Raw genomic sequence first — 19,822 nt, forward strand, 5'->3', positions numbered from 1 at the left:
TGTAGTTTTCTTTGCAACAGTATGGAAGTGGTTTGCCATCACCTTTTTCTGAGATGGTTTTCAACTCGCCTATTCTAAAGCTCTGGTCTCCCATCCAATGACTAACCTAGTCCAATCCAGCTCAGCTTCTATGACCATACAAGGTTGGGCAGGTGCTCATGCCTGCTTGAGACTTCCTCCCAAAGCCTACATGGAAATTATGCATATTAAACCTAAGTTCTACACAGACAAATAGAGGCCCTTTACTGACAATCCTTGGCAAAGGTTCAGTGATGTATGTCTGTCCCATGCCTTCAGCAGCTTAAAATGAAATGCCTTCTAAGGTTCATTATTCTGATTGTTGGCGTAACCATCTATTTGCCTTGTAGCTTGTTTCATGTTTGTCACTTTGTGCCATGTACTGCATTTGTGCAGCATGCAGTGTTGGTTGCAACTGCCTGTCTGTGACATAACTGAGAACTATCCAGACTGCATCCCTTGCTGCCAAGTTTTTCCCAAAACCAGACTTAATTGTAGAAATGCACCTATACTAAATGAGAAAGAATATGTGAAAAAAAATTGAACATAAAAGGTTACTTGCTACTAACAAGTAAATAATGTATTGTTAAATCAAAATCTTTTTCAAAAGAGGGATATGGAAGTAATTAAACAAGTAAGTCATATCAGAATGTATTTCCTCATTGTTTCCCAAATGACTACTTCTTCTACAGGAAACTTTCTTTCCATTATTAATAATCTGTCACCTTTAAGAGATGTATATTTAATACTCCATAATATATAAAAATTTTTACTTACCAGTAGAAATTCCAGTCTTCATTTTCTGACACTGGGATCCACCCTCGCTTTTCAAAATTGTTTATTAGCACAGATTTCTCTATGTCAGTCACCCACTTTACTTTTCCTGCCATTATCCTAAAAAAAAGCAAGTTGATTGACTTTTCTCATTTTTAAAAGTATAATTTGTAATAATTATTTGAATTTTTTACCTGCCACAATTGAGAGACTGTGAAGCAAATAGGCATGTGATTATGGGAATTGTGCAAGATCATATAAAATTAGTTACATGTATTTGTATCTATATTTTATAACTATATTAATATTGTATATATTATACAATTGTACAATTATAAATTACACACACACTTATATCGATTTCAGTAATTTAAGTATGGCTTATATAAACAGGTAGTCCTTGCTTACCAACCACTTGCTCAGCGACTGTTTGAAGTTACAATGGCACTGAAAAAGGACATTTATGACTGGTCCTCAAAGTTGTGGCTGTCACAATATCCCTGTGGTCACATGATAGTGATTCAGGCACTTGGCAACCAGCGTGCATTTACAACGGTCACAGCGTCATGTGGTCACATGATCACCATTTGTGACCTTCACAGCCAGTTTCTGACAAGCAAAGTCAATGAGGAAGCTGGCAGAAAGTTGTGGTCACGTGACATTGCACTTAACAACCACAGATTATTTGCTTAACAACCGCAGCCGGAACTGACAAACTGATGTCATCAGTTGGACACAATCATGTGATGTTTCATTTTACAACCGTATCATTTAGTGACAGTTACTGGTCCCAACTGTAGTCGGTAAGTGAGGACTACCTGTACTTCTGTCTCTGCTGAAGCTTTTAGTTGACTTAGTCACTGTCCTCTCTCCAAAGGAAAAGGGAAGATGCCATGATGCAGATATATAATTTCTTCTCTTTTCAATCTATAAACCTAACTCTGCTGAACAGAGAATAAGGGCTTCTAGTATTAACTAATAATACCCCTTCAGTGTGATCATCACTTGCTTTCCATATAATTGGAGGTATTGAAATTTTCTGGGTATATCTATTATATTCTATCCAAGTTAGTAGATATAAAGCATACTGTAGGCATGGAAGATATCATTCACCTCAGTAATTATCATAGATTACAAAAATATTCTGCATAACATTTATTATAACCCAACTTCCCTTAAGCCTTCTTTTTATTATATTTAAAGAAGTGTATTTGCTTGGACCAGTTTTGACTTCGCTGAGTAATATAAATGGTCTGTTATACCAAATTCAACTTAGAAGCCTAAACTAAATATATACAGCAGCATATAAACTATTTACATCATTTACTACAGGTAGTCTTCGTTTAGCAACCACAATTGGGACTAGCAACTCAGTCGTTAAGCGAAGCCATTACTAAGTGAAACCACAACTGTGCTTATGATCTTCAGCCTTCTTTTGCTATACAGACCTGTGAAGGTAATAAATCTGAGGATTGGTTGTAAAGTTACTTTTTCATCACCATTGTAACTGTGAATGTTAAATATCATACAGATTCCAAAAATAAAATTATGACAATTTTTATTTATATATTAAAAGTTTCAGCTTGAAACATTTGGAAGATCTATCAGTCTCCTAAATTGGGTTCGTCCCCAACCTGGTGCTACAGATACTTTTGTACCGTATTAGGTATTTTACACAGATGAATTATTGAGAAAGAATTTATGGCAAGTCAAGACCCCTCAAATCTCTCTGGCTAAACTAAGATTGTCCCATAATGATGGTGACTTTAATTTATAGGACTTTCAACTTTGTCACTGAACTTTTTGTTTGACATCTGTATTTCTGAGGAATGAGGTCTTTTTTTGGCTCAATTAGAAAGTAAGTTCTGGGCCAAGCAAGGGACAAATCTACTTCATTTGACTCATAATGGCTATTTTAAGAGGCAACGTACTAACTCTGATTTACCTGAATTGGAAGCATGAGGAACTAGAATTCTAAGGGATGCCATAGTTCAACTGAAACTAACAATTGAATTTTGTATGAAAATAAAAACAGGTTGAAGATTAACATTGGTAACATATATGAAACATGAAATGAGGAATTAGAACATCCAATTTTGGAAAATCACTGGGTCCAATTTTTAAGATATATAAAATATACCTCTTATGACTTAAGAATGAACTTAATAAATTAGAAAATTTTGTTTCATGTTTATTGCACTCCATAAAGAATATTTAAAAGCTTGGATATCAAATATTTTCTACATGAATTTTAAGAAATTTGAGGGCTCTTTGATTTACATGAGTTGGTCATGTCCAGTCATAGCTCATTTTTTGTTTCAAATTATGGCATATGTTAATATGGCCTTGGAAAAAAATATACCGTAGTTAAACTGTAATGTTGAATTATACTCCCAAAATATGGAATTTGACATTTTATAAAGAATTTTGGTTTTCTGGAGTCTGAGGTTTGGCAAAGGATTATTTTACACAGCTGAAAGATTTAATAATAGTTTAATAAAGTTTAGAGTAGGTCTAAATTTAATAATAATAAGTCTAAGGATCAATCAAACATTATTATGAATCCTTTTTTTTCTTTTTTCTTCTCTTAAGTTTATTTTAATTATTGTGATGTAATTAAATGTAATCAACATTATGGCAAACTACTTCTGAAAATCTTGCCAAGAAAACTGCAAGGACTAGTCCAGTCAGTCACCAGGAGTCAACACTGACTTGTAGGCACAAAAACGTAATTAAATGGAGTTTTTATTTTACTATCACTGATTTTTTTTTGCTTGTTGTAGGTCTCTAATAAGTAAATAAACTCTCAGAATATCAAGTGTTTCAAACACCTCAGGTTATACTTGTTAATTTTATTTATCATCACACGATTTTGAAATAAATTTCTTATATTTAAAGTAAGTTTCTACCATAGATATTCCCCATTTTGCAACTAGATTATATTCCCATATCTTCATATCTGTTGCACACTTTACTCTAACATTCTTATTTTTCCCCTTTTCAACTGGTATACCTAACAAGTTGCATTGTTTGCAATGGCTGCAAGGAAGATACGAAAGCAGATTTTGACAAATAGTGCTGTTAATATTAGATGAGATGTATTGAACCAATATGGATTGTTGTAATTTTATATGAATGTTGCTAAAACCTATGGTTGCAAATAAATGTATATGCAATACAACTGGTAAAAAATTATTTAAATTATGCTGCAAGAGAACTTCGTAAGTCATACTTAAGCCTGCAGTGCAATAATAGGTTTTTTTTTCATTTAAATAGAAATTCTAGCCATGTATATGTAAACTTTGGTCTATATAAGCAAAAATTTGTATTAAAATCGAAACCTTCCAATGTATTTAGTAAGCCTTGAAAAAATTAAGGAACATGTGTTTTCCAAGGGTCTTTGATGATGATATTACTATTGCTGTTATTATTATTATTATAATAAACCGCTTTGGAAATCCCAAAGATTCAGAGACATCCTATTTCCATGAGGAGTATTTAGAGCAGTGTTTCTCAACCTTGGCCACTTCAAGACGTGTGGACTTCAACTCCCAGAATTCCCCAGCCAACATATTCTGGCGGGGGAATTCTGGGAGTTGAAGTCCACACGTCTTCGAGTGGCCAAGGTTGAGAAACCCTGATTTAGAGAGAGAGTAACAGGGGAGACAACCGGAAGGTTGGAAATCAATGTTGTTCGCGAGCCTCCCCTCCCCCGCCAAATTTTCAGAGGGCCTGACTACAGTGCCCGTCTGGATAAGCCCCTCTTGGAGAGAGCGAGTGGGGCAGAAGGACGACAGAGACGGGAGAGACAAGGACACCGCAACTCGCTGCTGGGACCACCTCTTCTAAATAACCCCACAGCAGAGCGCCCCTTCCTCAGGGAGACCCCAAGCACGCCCAGCACCGTGAAGGCTCTTGCCCATAAAGCATCGTTGCTCAAGCTAGGCTGGTTGGGGAATTCTGGGAGTTGAAGTCCACCCACCTCAAGCCGCTGAGCTCGAGAAACCCTGCCTTCCTTCGGGATGACAGCCAAGAGCCAGGGCAAAAGGAACATAAAATATAAAAAATCGTATTTTTAGAAAGGAATTGCTTTTATTGTTTAAATGAAGCCCTGTTACATTATTACTTTCATCACTTTGAGGTAAAATAGGGAAGTCCCCCCATCGGCGCTCCAAGCCGGCCTCCTCCCCGAGGCGGCCCGGAAAAGGGGCTCGTGCTCACCGTCCCCAACGCAGAGGCGACGCTCCGTCTCTCAGCGGCCGCGAAGCTCCTCCTGGGTCGGTTGGCGCTTCCGGAGTGTTGCCGGGCAACCGGGACGCCGCGCGGCCTTCCGCCCCAAGGAGCGCCCCCTGCCGGGCCGAGCGAGGGGAGGTGGGAGCGGCCCGCGGGGCGGGGGACCAGGAACCTGCTTATTGCGGTAAGACCCAGATCAGCAAGCAGGCGGACATGGGTGGCGCCCCGCCGGACCATCCCTCGGCCCCGTTACAGATTCCTAATTCAAAGGTGTAAGCCAACCATTAACCACAAGGGCGTAAGGCACTGGCCAGTCACATACTCCCGTCACCAGTTTGTTTTATGAGCATGGGCATCTCCTGTGCAGCTCCTCTCCTATCTGTGGGCAGCCACAATGGCTAGAGAGGCAGCGCCTGCAGCAAACCACGACACCCAAATCTTCAGTCTTCCTTTCACACAACTTTTGCGACAGGCTCATTTACCCATGACAGAGCTAGCCCTGCCCTGCAAAAAAGGCCTCATTGCTGCTCATTACAACCTTTTAGCTTCTTACCAATTCTTAGGCTACTTAACTTTAGACAATTATTGTAAGGAAATAAAATATTTCAACAAGGCAGTCTGAGGCAGCAGAACATTGTCTGCTTCCTTGTGCTTTTGTGGTACAGGGGAGGGGTTTCCTTTTTTGTGAACCTGGAACACTATGTACAGTATCTCTTTATTGTTTTGGCAAGGTGTCATGCAGGTAGAAGAATGAACTGAGTTGTTATATGCAAACTCTGTGATAGGAAGAAGTTAGGCCAGTTGTCTTGCTGGTAGTTAGCATAACAATGTAGTTATTGCTCAAGGTAGCATTTCATTCTGTCACCATCCAATTGTAGAGGATGTGCCAAGGAAGCATGGAGTTTAACATCCAGAAGGTGAAAAAGAGCCCTCTGAAAAAGGGCCATGAACTGATCCTCTGGACCCAAGGCTGGATGGCTGAGCATGGCGCTGGGCTTGACTGATGAACAACCAAACGTAGGCCACATGCTGCCCCAGGACTTCATTTGTGTCCCCCTGAAACAGAAAAAGTTCAATCATTTCAGCTCATCCCATCTAGGACACTGTGACACATCGTGAAGACATACCTTATCGCTCGTGGAAGTGACAAAAACACTAATCTGGCCCCTGCCTTATGGTTTTGTATTGTGTGAATGTAGTATACAGTTTAGCATGATTCATGAAGTTGTGAAATATGCCTAGTCTTTTGCTTCTAACAATATAATTTGAAATGCTGAATTTGTCCTTTCAAGCTGCCTGAGAGGGGCATAGGAGCATAGGTTTCATCTGTGACAGAAACAGGAGTCCCAGAAAGAATTCCCTGTTTGTTTTCATTGCAGTCTAATATCACTATTTTACTGCTAGTCACCACAACAGCTCTTTGCTTTGCTGGCATGAAGTAGCAGCAACACAGTTTTACTGCTTTTCTCCCCCTGACAGAATTAATTTCTGACTCATTTCAACTGTAGCAGTTTCACTGATGAATAACATTTCATTCAGAAACACAGAGCTTAAATTTTAAATTTATTAAAATATACAGTCACAGACCACAAAAAGATACATTTTTATTTATCAAGAATCCATCTCTTAACTTGCTTCTCCTGAAGAAAATCATTAACATTCAGCAGCCCAATAATGAAGCAATAATGGGTTATTTATTTATCTATCTATCTATCTATCTATCTATCTATCTATCTATCTATCTATCAAATTTATCACCACCCATCTCCCAAAAGGGACTCTGGGCGGTTTACAATAAAAGATAGATAAAAATATAGAACTATAAAACCCTATAATACAGATAGCATAAATATAATAAAAACCTTAATGGTTAAAAGTTCTTTAGGATTTGCAGGCAGAGCTGGGTCCTGCTAAGAAACTAACCATCCCCAAGAATGGCTACTCTCCCTCCTGCCCCAGGCATAATTACAGAACCAGGTCTTTAGCTGTTTCCTAAAGTCCAGGAGGGAGGGAGCTAATCTCACTTCCGGGAGAAGGATATTCCAAATGGCAGGTGCTATTGCAGAGAAGGCCTGCCTCCTGGACCCCTCCAGATGGAATTCTCTTGCAGACGGGGTCCGTAGCATGCCCTCTCTACACGATCGGGTGGGACGGGCTGATGTGATGGGGAGGAGACGGTCCCTTAGGTCCCGTGCCATGCAGGGCTTTAAAGGTAATAACCAACACCTTGAATTGGACCTGGAAGCATACTGGCAACCACTGCAGCTCGCGGAGCAAAGGAGTGATGTGTGCTGATCTTGGGGAAACCCAAGATCACCCGCACAGCTGCATTTTGCACCAGCTGTAGCTTCCGAATACTCTTCAAGGGTAGCCCCATGTAGAGCGCATTGCAGTAGTCTATATGGGAGATAACCAGGGCATGAGTGACTGTTCGAAGGGACTCTCGCTCCAGGAAGGGGTGTAACTGGCGCACAACACGAAGTTGAACAAAGGCCCTCCTAGCCATGGCTACCACCTGCTCTTCGAGCAGGAGCCATGAGTCCAGGAGGACCCCCAAGTTACGCACCGGGTCTGTCTGGGGCAGTGCAACCCCATCCAGAATTAAAGATGACAATTTCCCAGAAATCGAGGAGCCATTAATCCACAGCTACTCCATCTTCCCCGGGTTCAGCCACAACCTGTTGTCCCCCATCCAGGCCCCCACAGCCCCCAGGCACTCAGAAAGGGTTGCCACAGCATCACTTACTTCACCCAGGATGGAGATGTATAATTGGGTATCATCTGCATATTGATGATACTTCACCCCGTAGTGACGGATGATCTTGCCCAGTGGTTTCATGTAGATGTTAAAAAGGAGCGGAGAGAGTACCAAACCCTGCGGCACCCACAAAGGAGGGGCTGCGGGCTGGATCTCTCGCTCCCTATCAACACCGACTGGGACCAACCCTGGAGGAAGGAGGTGAACCAGCGCAGAACTACGCCGCCCACCCCCAACTCCCTAAGTCAGTCCAGAAGGATACCATGGTCGAACTCCCTAAGTCGGTCCAGAAGGATACCATGGTCGATGGTATCAAAAGCCACTGAGAGGCCAAGAAAAGCAAGGATGGATGCACTGCCTCCATCTCGCTCCTGCCAGTGGTCATCCATAAGTGCAACCAATGCCATTTCCGTCCCATAACCAGGCCTGAAACCTGACTGAAAGGGGTCTAGATAATCTGTTTTATCCAGAATCCTCTGGAGCTGCAAAGCCACCACTTTCTCAACCACCTTCCCCAAAAAGGGGAGGTGGGAGACTGGGCGAAAATTGTCCAGTATAGTAGGGTCCAGCAACGGTTTCCTGAGTAGGGGGCACACCAGCGTTTCCTTAAAGGCTGCTGGGAACACCCCCTCTCTCAAGGATGTGTTTACCATCGCCTGGACCCAGCCACATGTCACCTCCCGTGCTGCTTTCACCAGCCAGGAGGGGCATGGATCTAATTGGCACATGGTAGCATTTATAGTCCGAAGGATCCTGTCCACTTCCTTGGGTTCAACAGGATCGAACTGGTCCCAGATAACCTGGTAAGTACATTTCCTGGGTATCTCCTCCGACTCTATCTCATGCTTGGAGTCTAACTCGGTCCGGATCCGAGCGATTTTATCCTGCAGGTGCCACGAAAATTCCTCCGCACGGCCCTGTAGATGGAAATCTGACTCCCCTTTCCCTTAAAGGGATTGGGTAATCTTAAACAGGGCCGCCGGGCAGCAATCTGCAGATGCAATAACAGCGGAGAAGTACTGGCGCTTCGCCGCTCTTACCGCCACAAGGTAGGCCTTAATCGCGGCTCTAGCTTGTGTTTGGTTGGGTTCAGCTTTTGTCTTCCTCCAGTGGCTCTCTAGGTGTCTCTTAACCCTCTTCAAAACCCTGAGCTCCTCCGTAAACCACGGGGAGTGCCGGGTTTGAGTGGGCAAGAGAGGCCGCACAGGCGCGATCCTGTCCAAGGCTCTGGCTGCCTCCCTATTCCAGGCAGCAGCCAGGGCCTCCGCTGGACCATGCAGGAGAGACTCGGGTATAACCCCCAGCTCCCTCTGAAACCCAGCCGGGTCCCTCGGTCGCCGGGGGCAGACCAATCGAATGGGTCCTGCCTCCCTGTGGAGGGGGGCGGCACGAGAGAATCTCAAGGCCACCAGGGCATGATCTGACCATGAGAATTGGGATAGCTGTAACTCTCCCCTCAGGTCACATTGCCACTGCTCCGACAAGAAAACTAGGTCCGGGGTGAGGCCACTGTCTCTAGTCGGGTCCTGAATAATCTGGAACAGGCCCATGGCTGCCATGGTAGCCATGAACTCCTGGGCTGCTTCCGAGGCCCGCCCCAAGGAAGGCAGATTGAAGTCCCCCAACACCATAAGCCTGGGGAACTCCACTGCCAGACCTGAGACAGCCTGCAGCAGCTCAGGCAGGGAGGTCGCTACGCAGCAGGGAGGCTGGTACAGTAGCAGAACTCCCAACTGTTCTCGAGAATCCAGCTTGAAGAACAGGGTCTCACAGCCGGCCACCTGTGGAGCGGGGCCCCTGACGGCCACTAGGGATTCTCGGATGACAACAGCCACCCCTCCCCCCCTGCCCTGAGGTCGCGGCTGATGCCAGACTCGAAACCCAGCCGGGCATATCTCCGAAAGAGCAACGCCTCCTTCAACGCCCAGCCAGGTTTCAGTAATACATGCCAGGTCTGCCCCCTCTTCTGTGATCAAGTCACATATGAGGGGGGCCTTGTTGTTTATTGACCTGGCATTACAGAGCAGCAGCTGAAAGTCAGGACAACTACGAGTCTGCTGTCCAGGGCCCGGGTTCGAGCACAGAGGGCTGGAACACGCCACAGGTAACAAGCACCGGGGGCGTCTTCCGCTATGATGACCCGCCCTCTGGCTCCCGTCATATCATCCCCTACCTGTCACCACCTCAATCACCTGCCCTGCCCTACAACCCCCAGGATCTCGAGGTCCATTAGCCCCCATTCCTGGACTCCTAAGATCGCTGGTTAAGGATAGGGACCCTTCCATTCGTTCACACAAACACACCTAGGATCAAAATACAACAGAATTTTAGTATCTGTAGAATGAATGAATAACTTTATTGATTAGTCAAATGACCATATCAGAAAGTTGGGCATCAGCCACTATAAGATATAAAATTTAAAATATGATACCATAAAACAGCTAAAATACAGTAAAATTAGATAAAATATACTATGGTGAGATAAAATAAGATAAAATACAGTAGGGTAAAATAGAGATAAAATTGTAAAATAAAAATGCAAGATATAATAAAATGAGTAATAAAATACAGAAACGATGTGAGTTTAAATGAATATCTCTGGAAACAGTTATGTCAGTCAGAAAGCTATAGAATGTATTGTCTAATAAAAAAATGATTTGATCCACTTCTATACCAAGAGTGTCAATGGACCTTAAATTACAACTGATACAACAAAAAATAATACTTAGAATCTATTGGACTCCATCCCATCACGTTTGTATAGAAAAGGACTGTCTACAACAGCATTGTGCTGGAGATGTAATAAGGACAATGCCTCTTTAAAACATATGTTCTTACAATGTCCTACAGTTACTAAGTTTTGGGAGAAAGGAATGGATCATATAAACGTGACTGTGTGACAAAAGCTAAAATTTTCAGAGGACAACGTTCTCTGAACTACATACTTAGTTCATGGAATGTGACAACTGGACAACGTAAATGGAATCTCCATGCCCTTACTATGGCCAGAAGACTGATATTGCAACATGGGAAAGATAAATGTATGGCCCTATTTACTCAATGGATTGAAGACCTGGTTACACTTGCCACCTGAGAGAGTTGCCTATTGATGTAGACTTTGTATGGATAAGTATAATGAAATATGGGACTCATTTATACAAAATACAGTAATTTAGGGAAAAGCATGAGGGTTATATAATTTTATTAGAAATAAATATATATATTTGCATCATATTTGCATTAGGTAAATATATATAGCATAACTGTTTATTGTTGTAATGATGTATTATTTTTCATATTTTATTTTACTTTTTCTGTTACATTTTTCTCACTTTCTAAGCACCTATTATGTATTTCTTTTTTTTATAATGTATCTTTGTGTATTGTTTCTTTTTCTTTTTTGTTTTTCTGTTATTATTTTTAAAAAGCAATAAAATTAATTTTTTAAATGTATAATCAATAGGATTATTATGACAATAGTGTGATTATATTTGCTCATTTTTACCACCAAAGGGAAAAATTCAGATGCTAACCAGACAGCAGCAAAAAAACAAAAAACTGAAAACTCTAAGGCTTTCTTGACATCTAGTAGTTTTGAGTGTTGCAGGTAAGTCTACTTTTGCATTCTTCACCATAGCTTATAATTGGCAGGTGATATAACAAATTTTCCATGAATTTGAGCTATTTTCTATTATAATCCAACTGAAATTCTGTTACCTATTTTTTCATGACTTCAAAGAACAGCAGCATTATGGAGAGTTTCTGGACAAGGATACAGCTCGGCAAAACACTGAAGCATATAAAACATGTTTAAAAGGCCCTTACATCTTTTTTAAATTGTGAAAGGGTCCAGCCAAATAAAGTAGTAAAGTTTCTTTTCAGTTGAGCAGGATTCTGGGCTCCTATTGGGACACGTCTGTGTCACGGTCTCTGCGCAGGATGGAAGCGGGATGCCGCTGCTAGTTTCCAGGAAGCTTTTTGTTGTTTTTTTAAACGACCCAGCCCTTGGAATTTCCTTGTGATCTTCCATCAAGATCAACCAGGTTCTGCTTCAAGCACATCTGGAATGTTCTGAGCTTGAAACACTTCCCGAATGGAGGTGCATTGGAACGTTTCGGGGACTTCAGTGGAGTGTTGGGCGAATGCAGCCCGTGCTGTTAGAGCCTGCAGGGCTCGGTGTGCGCTGAGAGCCAGAAAGCTGAATTAACTAAATAAATAACGGGGGAAGTAACCATGGGCGGGTCCGTAACTACAGGCTGACAGACGATGGGAACAGCAGCAAAGAAGCCTAGGGCTGTTCCGGGGCGCGTCGCGCTTGTGCCCGGCTTGCCGCCCCTTTTCTCTCCCGCGGGCGCGCGGCTGTCTTCTGCAAAAGCGAGGGTGCCCCTTCCCCGGCCTCCTCCCTCCGCTCTCCGGGGGGCTGCCTTTCCAAGACCGCGGGGCGCCTGGGCTCCGGCGGAGGCACGCAGCCGGGCGCTGCCTTCGGGCCGCCGCTTTCCGGAGCGGAGCCCGGACGAGGCAGGAGGGCAGGGCCAGCCGGGTCTGCGGTTCCCGGGCAGGGCGGGACGGGGCGGGGCGGGGGCCGGGACGGGCTGGCTGCCGAGCACAGGGTCGCCTGGCTAAGCGACGCTGCGGTAAGTCCCGAGCCCGGCTTCGCTCAGCGCCCTCTCCTTGCTTTTCAGGAACCGAAGGGCGACTTAACGCAGTTTTCGCCTGTTTCCGTGGACCTCCCCCAGTCCTCGTCTCCTTCCGTGCGTCGGCAGGGTGGCTGTCGCTCCGTGGAGAGGAGGGGACGCCGAGGTGACCGGCGAGGCGCGCGGCTGCGGCTGGATGGGGCCGGGGGCGGTCCCGGAGGGGCGCAGAGCGGGTCGGGGGCTGAAAAAGTAGCGTTGGAGGAGTTGACCGACTCTGGGAACGCCGCTTAAAGCTTTCCCGGAGCTTGCTCCTTCCCTCCTTCCTTCCTTCCTTCCTCACTTCTCAGCAGTTCCAAACCGAGGCAGTTCGCGCAGCCCAGATTGCGAAGAGCCTCCGCCCTAACGGAGGGGAAGGACTCGGGTTCTGTATGCATCGCACGCAGAGATGCCCAAGCGCAGGAACACAAATATTGTAAGATACTGACCTAGAGACTCGCAGCATCCCTTCGGCTCCTTCCTTCGGGGAAAGAAAACTTTTGGTTAAGAAGAGCTAATCTCTTTTAAAAATTAAAAAGAACTGTTTTTAATGCCATTGCTTAGCAAAACAAAATGCCTCACGCTGTTGACAGGTGCCATCTTAAAAGATGGCATTCCTCTTTTCCTCCCGCAAAGAAGGAAATGCTTTTTATAGGGTGGTGTGTGCTGTGACAGGTGTGTGCCTGCATCACATAAAAGCAGAGGAAGGAAAACAAATGACTTTTTCAATGGACATTAATGTAGAGTTAGATAGATTAATACAGAGGTGGTTCTATTGCTAAGATTGGTGCCTTCGAAAGGGAAAAGGCAGAGGGACTCCATTTTGAGATCCTTTGGCTCGCCAGGTGCCAAAACTTGGCAACTGCCCTGGGAGTCTGTGGGGAGGGCCGCCCATTCCTATTTCCTGGACTACATTTGCATTTGTTGCTGGAAAGCAGGAAGAGAAACAGCTGGGCTCAGGTGAAAAGCACCTGTCTGTTACAGCTCCAATGCGAAGGCTCATCTTGGGTGGACCACGTCCTCTCTCTTACTGTTGTCTTTGCTTTTTTTTCCAGAGAGATTGGCAATGCACCTTTTTCAATATAAAGTTATCCTGTTAGCTGAAATGTATTTTTTTTCACTGAAAACAGGATTGCAAAGGCATTGCACAATTTTCAAAAGCAAATCTTCTTCCCTTTTGTAAAGACGCTTAGGAACTTAGAAATCAACACAATCATACCTGTTCTGTTTGCACCCTCTCTGCATCTTTGCTCTCATAAATGAAAGAGCTTAAAGTAAGTTAGATGTCCTAAAGTCCCATCAGGCCAACCACCCCAGAGAATATTGTGTAGAGAGATTAAAGGCACAAGTTGCCAGGTTTTTTTTCGTTTGGCATTATTTTTACTCCCACTTGGATTTTCTTCCTTGGGTCTTGGGTTGTTTGTGCTCACCTCTCAGTCTGAAATACAGATATCTAATCTAATCCTTTGGGTGGGGGAGAGGTTGCTTTCTGATCATAGACCAAAGAAAATGTGGACAAAGCAACCATCAGATCTTTTTCAGCATGAGAAATGTAGACTCATTATCCCTTCTCTGTCTTTCATGAGAACTCCTTAGCAGTTTTGGAAAGGCTATAGGAAATGGAAAGCAAAGAATCACTCTTGTTATGAAACCAGTTAATTCCTTATAATTAGTTATAATAACTTATAATAGCATGTGATCAACATTAATGGCAGACCACAAAATATCTGTCAAAACAGCAAAGGAGAGTCAGGTGAGCATTCATGAGGTTGTTATTGGAACTTTGGCTAAACAGACCTTTAAGCAAAACGTTATTGTTCATTTGCCTTATATAATTTATGCCAGGGCTGTAGAATTCAATGTATGTACTTGTATATGTACTACAAGCAGAACCTGAAATGGGTGAAATTTGGCTTCTTAGAAATGATTATGATTCCAATTTTCAAAAGCAAGTGTCAGTCCTTATGAGAGTGTATATGTAGGTGAAGGAGGGGAAATATTATTATTAAGTTGCAGATGAAGGTTCTTAATCTGTATTGCCTTCTCTATGGTGTCCATAGCAGATGGTAGCAGCCAGCTGACTTTGACTAATCTCTAAAAAGCGATGCAGGGTCAGCCCTGGTTAGTTGTTGGATGGGAGACTACCAGGAAGTCTCAGAGCTGTAGGCTAGATGGGAAGGAAATAATAACTGTCAAGCCACTTCCACACTGTTGCCTGGAAAACCAGATGGACTCGTATAACTCATAGGTTATGTCACCGGGCCTGGGGCTCCCAGGGAAGTGGAGACATGCTTAGATGGCTCTATTGTTGTGGAGCTATTTATTTCTCTTGCCTAGGGTTTTTATAGTTGTTTTTATTATATTTATTTTTTTAATATTGCCTTTGATATTTTTATACTGCTTGTTATGTGTGCGTTGTTTTTTATTCAACTGTTGTAAGTCGCCCAGAGTCACTTTCTATGAGATGAGTGACCATATAAATTTGAGAAGGAAAGAAAGAAAGAAAGAAAGAAAGAAAGAAAGAAAGAAAGAAAAAGAAAGAAAGAAAGAAAAATGGATGGATGGATGGATGGATGGATGGATGGGAGAAACTGAGTTTGACCCAAAGAAGACCTTATCTTGTGTTGTGGCTCATACCTCTCATTCCCTAAAGAACAATATTCCCTAAAGCTTTGAATAATTGCATTGAACATCTTTGAACACCTTCTTAAAAATGATAGGGTTCACAATGGTAAGCTATTTAATCACAGTTTATTGAACAAACCATAATTGCCTAGATTCACACAATGCTAAGTAATATATTTACAAATTAAAATGGCTCAGCTTAAACAAGTTTAATGTGCTTGAATGCCATCATTGCCTTTTTGCTCGCAGAATAAAACATGGATGTTGCTGCTGAGCTTTTCTCATTTATTTATTTATTTACTGGCATTGCAGGTGTTGTTAGTGCAAGAATGGTTAATTTGTGGGCAGATACAAAGCACAGCAGTTTTAGAGTTAAAATGCTTTATCAATTAATAATCTTTTTGTTTTGCAGCTAGTTTAATTATGCCTCATATATGCTTCACTTGTTTCCCAGATGGTAGTGTGGGAGTTTCCTGGTGTCCTATTTGTATTAAAGAAGAAATTAAATCCCTCTACGTTTCTGTAAAACTCTCATGGAGTCATACCTATCATTCATTTTCCATCTGAAGAGTAGTTTTTCACCAAAGCTCCATATTATTATAATTGGGTTGTGATCTGCATTAGTCATTGGGAGAATTTGTACTTCTTTGATAGATGGTGTTAGAGTCTTAGAGGGCCAGGACATACCTATTCTAGAGTATGACTGATGTCTTGCTGAAAAAAAAGGGGGTAATCTCTCTTTGTTGGATTTTGCAATCTCCAAACAAAGAATTGCAAGAAACTAAACAGCAATTAAATCTATTAGAAACAGAAGAATTACAGAAGAAAATAAAATTTGCCAAACAGAAGAACTGTTGCATTTGCACTTGAATATGCCTATGCTTATGTTTATGTAGTTTATTAATTGATTAGTCCTGTGACCTTATCAATAAAATAAAATTGAATTAAATTAAATTAAATAAAGCACATTGTCTAATTCCAAAAAGAAAATAGATAAAAGAAAATATAGTAATACAATAGATATGTGATAATACAAGGAATCAGTAATCAGATGTATGAATCTCCCTTAGAGGATACCCCAATTTGTTCAATGTACTGGGTTCTTATGACCGCTGCCTTGGTTATAAACTTAGCAGTTCTGCATACAATATGCACATTAGAACCCAGAAGGAAGTAAGACAGTCTGTGGCGATCCCAGTGTACTGTTCTTTCTAATAGGGATGATACATATTTAAGCCTAATGGGTACATATAATTGGCAATTGAACAAAATATGAAAAATATTTTCAATGGCTGGTGAACCGCATATGCAGGTTCTCTCATGATATGGCAAGTGGTGGAAGCGCCTGTATTTGTCCATGGTGTCCAACAACTCAAATCTAGCTCTAGAATAGGCCCTCCTTAAAAATTGTGGCAAGCTCATTAATAGATATTTAAAAGTAATTTTATTCTTAGCCAACCATCTTAAAGATCTATTTTTAATCAATAATTCCATGTCAGTTTGTGCACTAATATCCAGGACCCACTGTTTAAAAATTTCCCTTGCCTGGGAGGCTGTTGACAGCAAATACTGGAATATGCAAATAGACCAGGAAAATTATTAGTTTATCAACTTAGAAAAAGAAACAAACACAAATAATAGTAATAAAGAAAGGGTCCAAATAGTTATACTCAAGACTTTATTACTGTATATTGTATTATTAAACAATATAATAAAAAATAAAAAAAAAATAATTGTGCTTTCATAACAAAAAAGAAAGTCTTGTTTCATTAGTTAAGAAAATGAAATGGTTTTCAAGGATATGTGACACAATATCCTACAACAGTACAGTATGAATCTCTGCCTTAATGTCTGAAATGGCAGTGTCTGGTCCTGTGTTGCAGTTTGAGCCATTTCCCAAATGCTCAGAATGCTTCCAGGATGGAAAAAAATTGTTCTGAATTTGGAACATTTGGACCACAAAACACTTTTCTTACCTCTGATGATCACTTAAAGCTACTCTTTGTATGTTTTAAATCAAACATTTTAAGTCCTAAATCTGCAGCCAGTATGACCAATATGGTGCATTTGGTTTCAGGATTGTTACAGAAAAGTTCAGGCTGTGCATTAGCATGCAAACAGTTGCAAACAGTTGCTTCAGTTGGAACCAAGCAAGTTAGCCATCACTGTCTATGAACTGGAGATTGTATGTAACTTCTCTGCAACTTCTCTGCTAGTGATGAGGCCATATTCAAAAAAACCATGCTTCTAGTAGGGCAGACTTTAGAAAGGATCCAGAAGAAGTGCTTTAATACACACCTCTCTGCCATGCATGACAGCAGCCAGACTTTTCTATGTTATTGCTGCTTTAAGAGCTGCATGAATGATTAAAGCAACAGCATCTTTTATTATCCTTGTGTGGCTAAAAAGGCTGCTTTAATGAGTACAGAGACGCAAGGTCCAAAGCAGTTCTTTCTAATCATTTTCAAAACTGGCCCAATCATACCATGTAGTCATTCTTGGTCAAAGATATTATATTATCTGCTGAGAGAAAATGTTTTGTTTATTTCCCCATTAACCAACCAGGAAATAAAAATGAACATCTACATTTGGCATGGAATAGTACTTCCTTATACTTGTTGATACTTTATTCTTTTAATTTCTTTAAACCAACTAACAAGAAATTTATGTGTAGAAGTAAGTTTACAGTGTGATGTAACATTAAAATAAAAAGCCAAAAGGAGATGTAGTCATCCTCTTTGAGGCAAGCCACCTCAGCTGCTAGAAGAACCTTTCTTACGCCATTCTCCTGTGGATGATACTAGTCCTTACTGAATGTAATAGTGCTTATTTCTGATTGCACAGAGATATGACTACGCTGTATGTCAGCTTAAGGGACTCGGTGGACTTTGCATGGCATTTTGCAGACTGCGTTGCTAAAGTGGGTAGGCCAGCCAGGGGTCGGATGGGGGTTGCAGGGTGAGATAAAAGGCGTCTAGATGGCAGCCAATTATCAGTGCTATTGAAGCCCTGTCCAGTTTTATCTGCACTGTACATGCAAATCCATGTGGAGCCTTGATCCCACTGTCATGGCCGCCATCTTGACTTTTTTTAGCCACACCCTACAGACACCCTTGCAAGGGGTTCTTAAATATTAAGAGGGAAAATGAGCGTCTAAAGCATTTTTGAGGCTTAAGACTCATGTTGCTTTTTAAAACTTTCCGCACTCAATTTTTTTGTCCCATTCATTTGTGGAAGGGCTCTGGGGACTACAGAAAGGATGCTAGTGATGCACATGGCCCAGGCTCCACGTTTTATGCCCCTTCTTTATATGATAACCAGGATGATTTGCATTGCAGAAATTAGGAGTAGGAGAAAAAAGTAGGAGAATGTGCTAAATTGGAAAAGCATAAATGTTAATTGCAGGGGAAAACGTGTTGTAGAGTGAAATTCAATCTTTGTTAGGAACTGTTTGAAATATAAACAGTGTGTCAAGGTCACTGGTGTTGAGTTGTCACAGGAAATAACACAAGGAAGAGATGAGAAGATTATTGGTTGTGGCCTTTTTATCAAGCTGGGAAGTAACCTGGGAAACAAAAAAGCAGCAGAAGATAGGTATTTTGGTTGTTATGATTGAGAAAATAATGGATTTCATCCTTCCAATACGTAGTAAGTTTTGTACTTGGAAAGGTGATTACAGTATCATTTTCAAATAATTGTTTACACTTTAGGGGAATGTATACAAATTGCTTGATCAGCATGTTTTCTTATTTAAATTCTGGTCTTCAGAGAAACCTGGTTAAAACTTGCTGGGGTGCAAAAATGTGGCCCAATATCTATTATGGTATGTAGCTCCTGGAGGGGCCAGGCAAAATCTTGAAGCTTTTTCTAAAACACTTGGGTGGGGTTACTGGATTTTAAGGGGCAAAATGGGTACTGGTATCTAACAGAACTCCAGAAACTCTCTTGCAAAATGAGCCTGGCCTTCCTTGATATGGATTGAGGCCTTTCATGTGCCACACAACCCCTCTGGTGGCCAAGAACACTGTATGGCAAAAAAAAAAAACCTTTCTAATTTTACTATGTGCACCTATGTGCACATTTGTAATGTAATTGTCCCTGACTTGGTATTCAGAGATTCTCACTATGATGGATTTTTAAGGAAGCGCTGGAAGGCAATGATGGGGGTCTGCAGGGGGGTGGTTGGAAAGTGAGTGGGGGCACCTTGTTTGGGCGATCTGCCTCCCCCTCGCTTTTTCAACTTTCAGAAAGGTTGTCAGAGTGCTGCAGAGGGACATAGTGGGGAGCAACATGGTTAAGTTCCCCTTTGAAAGTCCTCTGTATGAGTCATAAAAAATATTTGAGGCAGGTTCTTAAAACAAAAGGGTGGTTTATGACTTCAAATTGATCTGGAGAAAAACTGCCCAAGCAGAAGGTGACCATTAATGGATGGCCCACCAAGAATCTTCAAAGCAGGTTTGCAGTTATTTGAACATAGAAATGTATGCTAAATATGAAAGATTTTAAATTTTTAAAAATTGTTATTAAATTTATGCCCCCCAATGTAAATTTGTACACAAAGAGGTGGGGTTTGATTGCATGCCACATCCGCCATCTTGCCTCTTTTGACTCCGTCTGCAGATGCCGCTACCTGCTGGTATTTCTTTCCTTCTTGTTACCTTGTAAGAAGGCAACTTTTGCAAGGAGGAACCTGTAAAATCAGGATTCTAACTTGCAGTGCAAATGTAGAGAAATAGAGAAGGTT

The 19,822-nt window shown here is 41.8% G+C and overlaps 1 protein-coding gene across 1 annotated transcript in view; it reads right to left on the bottom strand.

Annotated features, from left to right (window-relative positions):
- The window catches only part of TTLL1 (TTL family tubulin polyglutamylase complex subunit L1), a 33,926-nt gene extending 28,866 nt beyond the window's left edge, over nt 1-5,060 (bottom strand). The window contains exons 1-2 of the mRNA XM_063308268.1: nt 5,014-5,060; nt 796-912 (exon numbers count right to left, since the gene is read on the bottom strand). Coding sequence (XP_063164338.1) covers nt 796-908 — 113 coding nt within the window. The 5' untranslated portion in view covers nt 909-912; nt 5,014-5,060. The remainder of the gene's footprint in view (nt 1-795; nt 913-5,013) is intronic.
- Between the last annotated feature and the right edge of the window lie 14,762 nt (nt 5,061-19,822).

Source organism: Candoia aspera, chromosome 7, assembly GCF_035149785.1.
Source record: "Candoia aspera isolate rCanAsp1 chromosome 7, rCanAsp1.hap2, whole genome shotgun sequence".
Classification (NCBI taxonomy): domain Eukaryota; kingdom Metazoa; phylum Chordata; class Lepidosauria; order Squamata; family Boidae; genus Candoia; species Candoia aspera.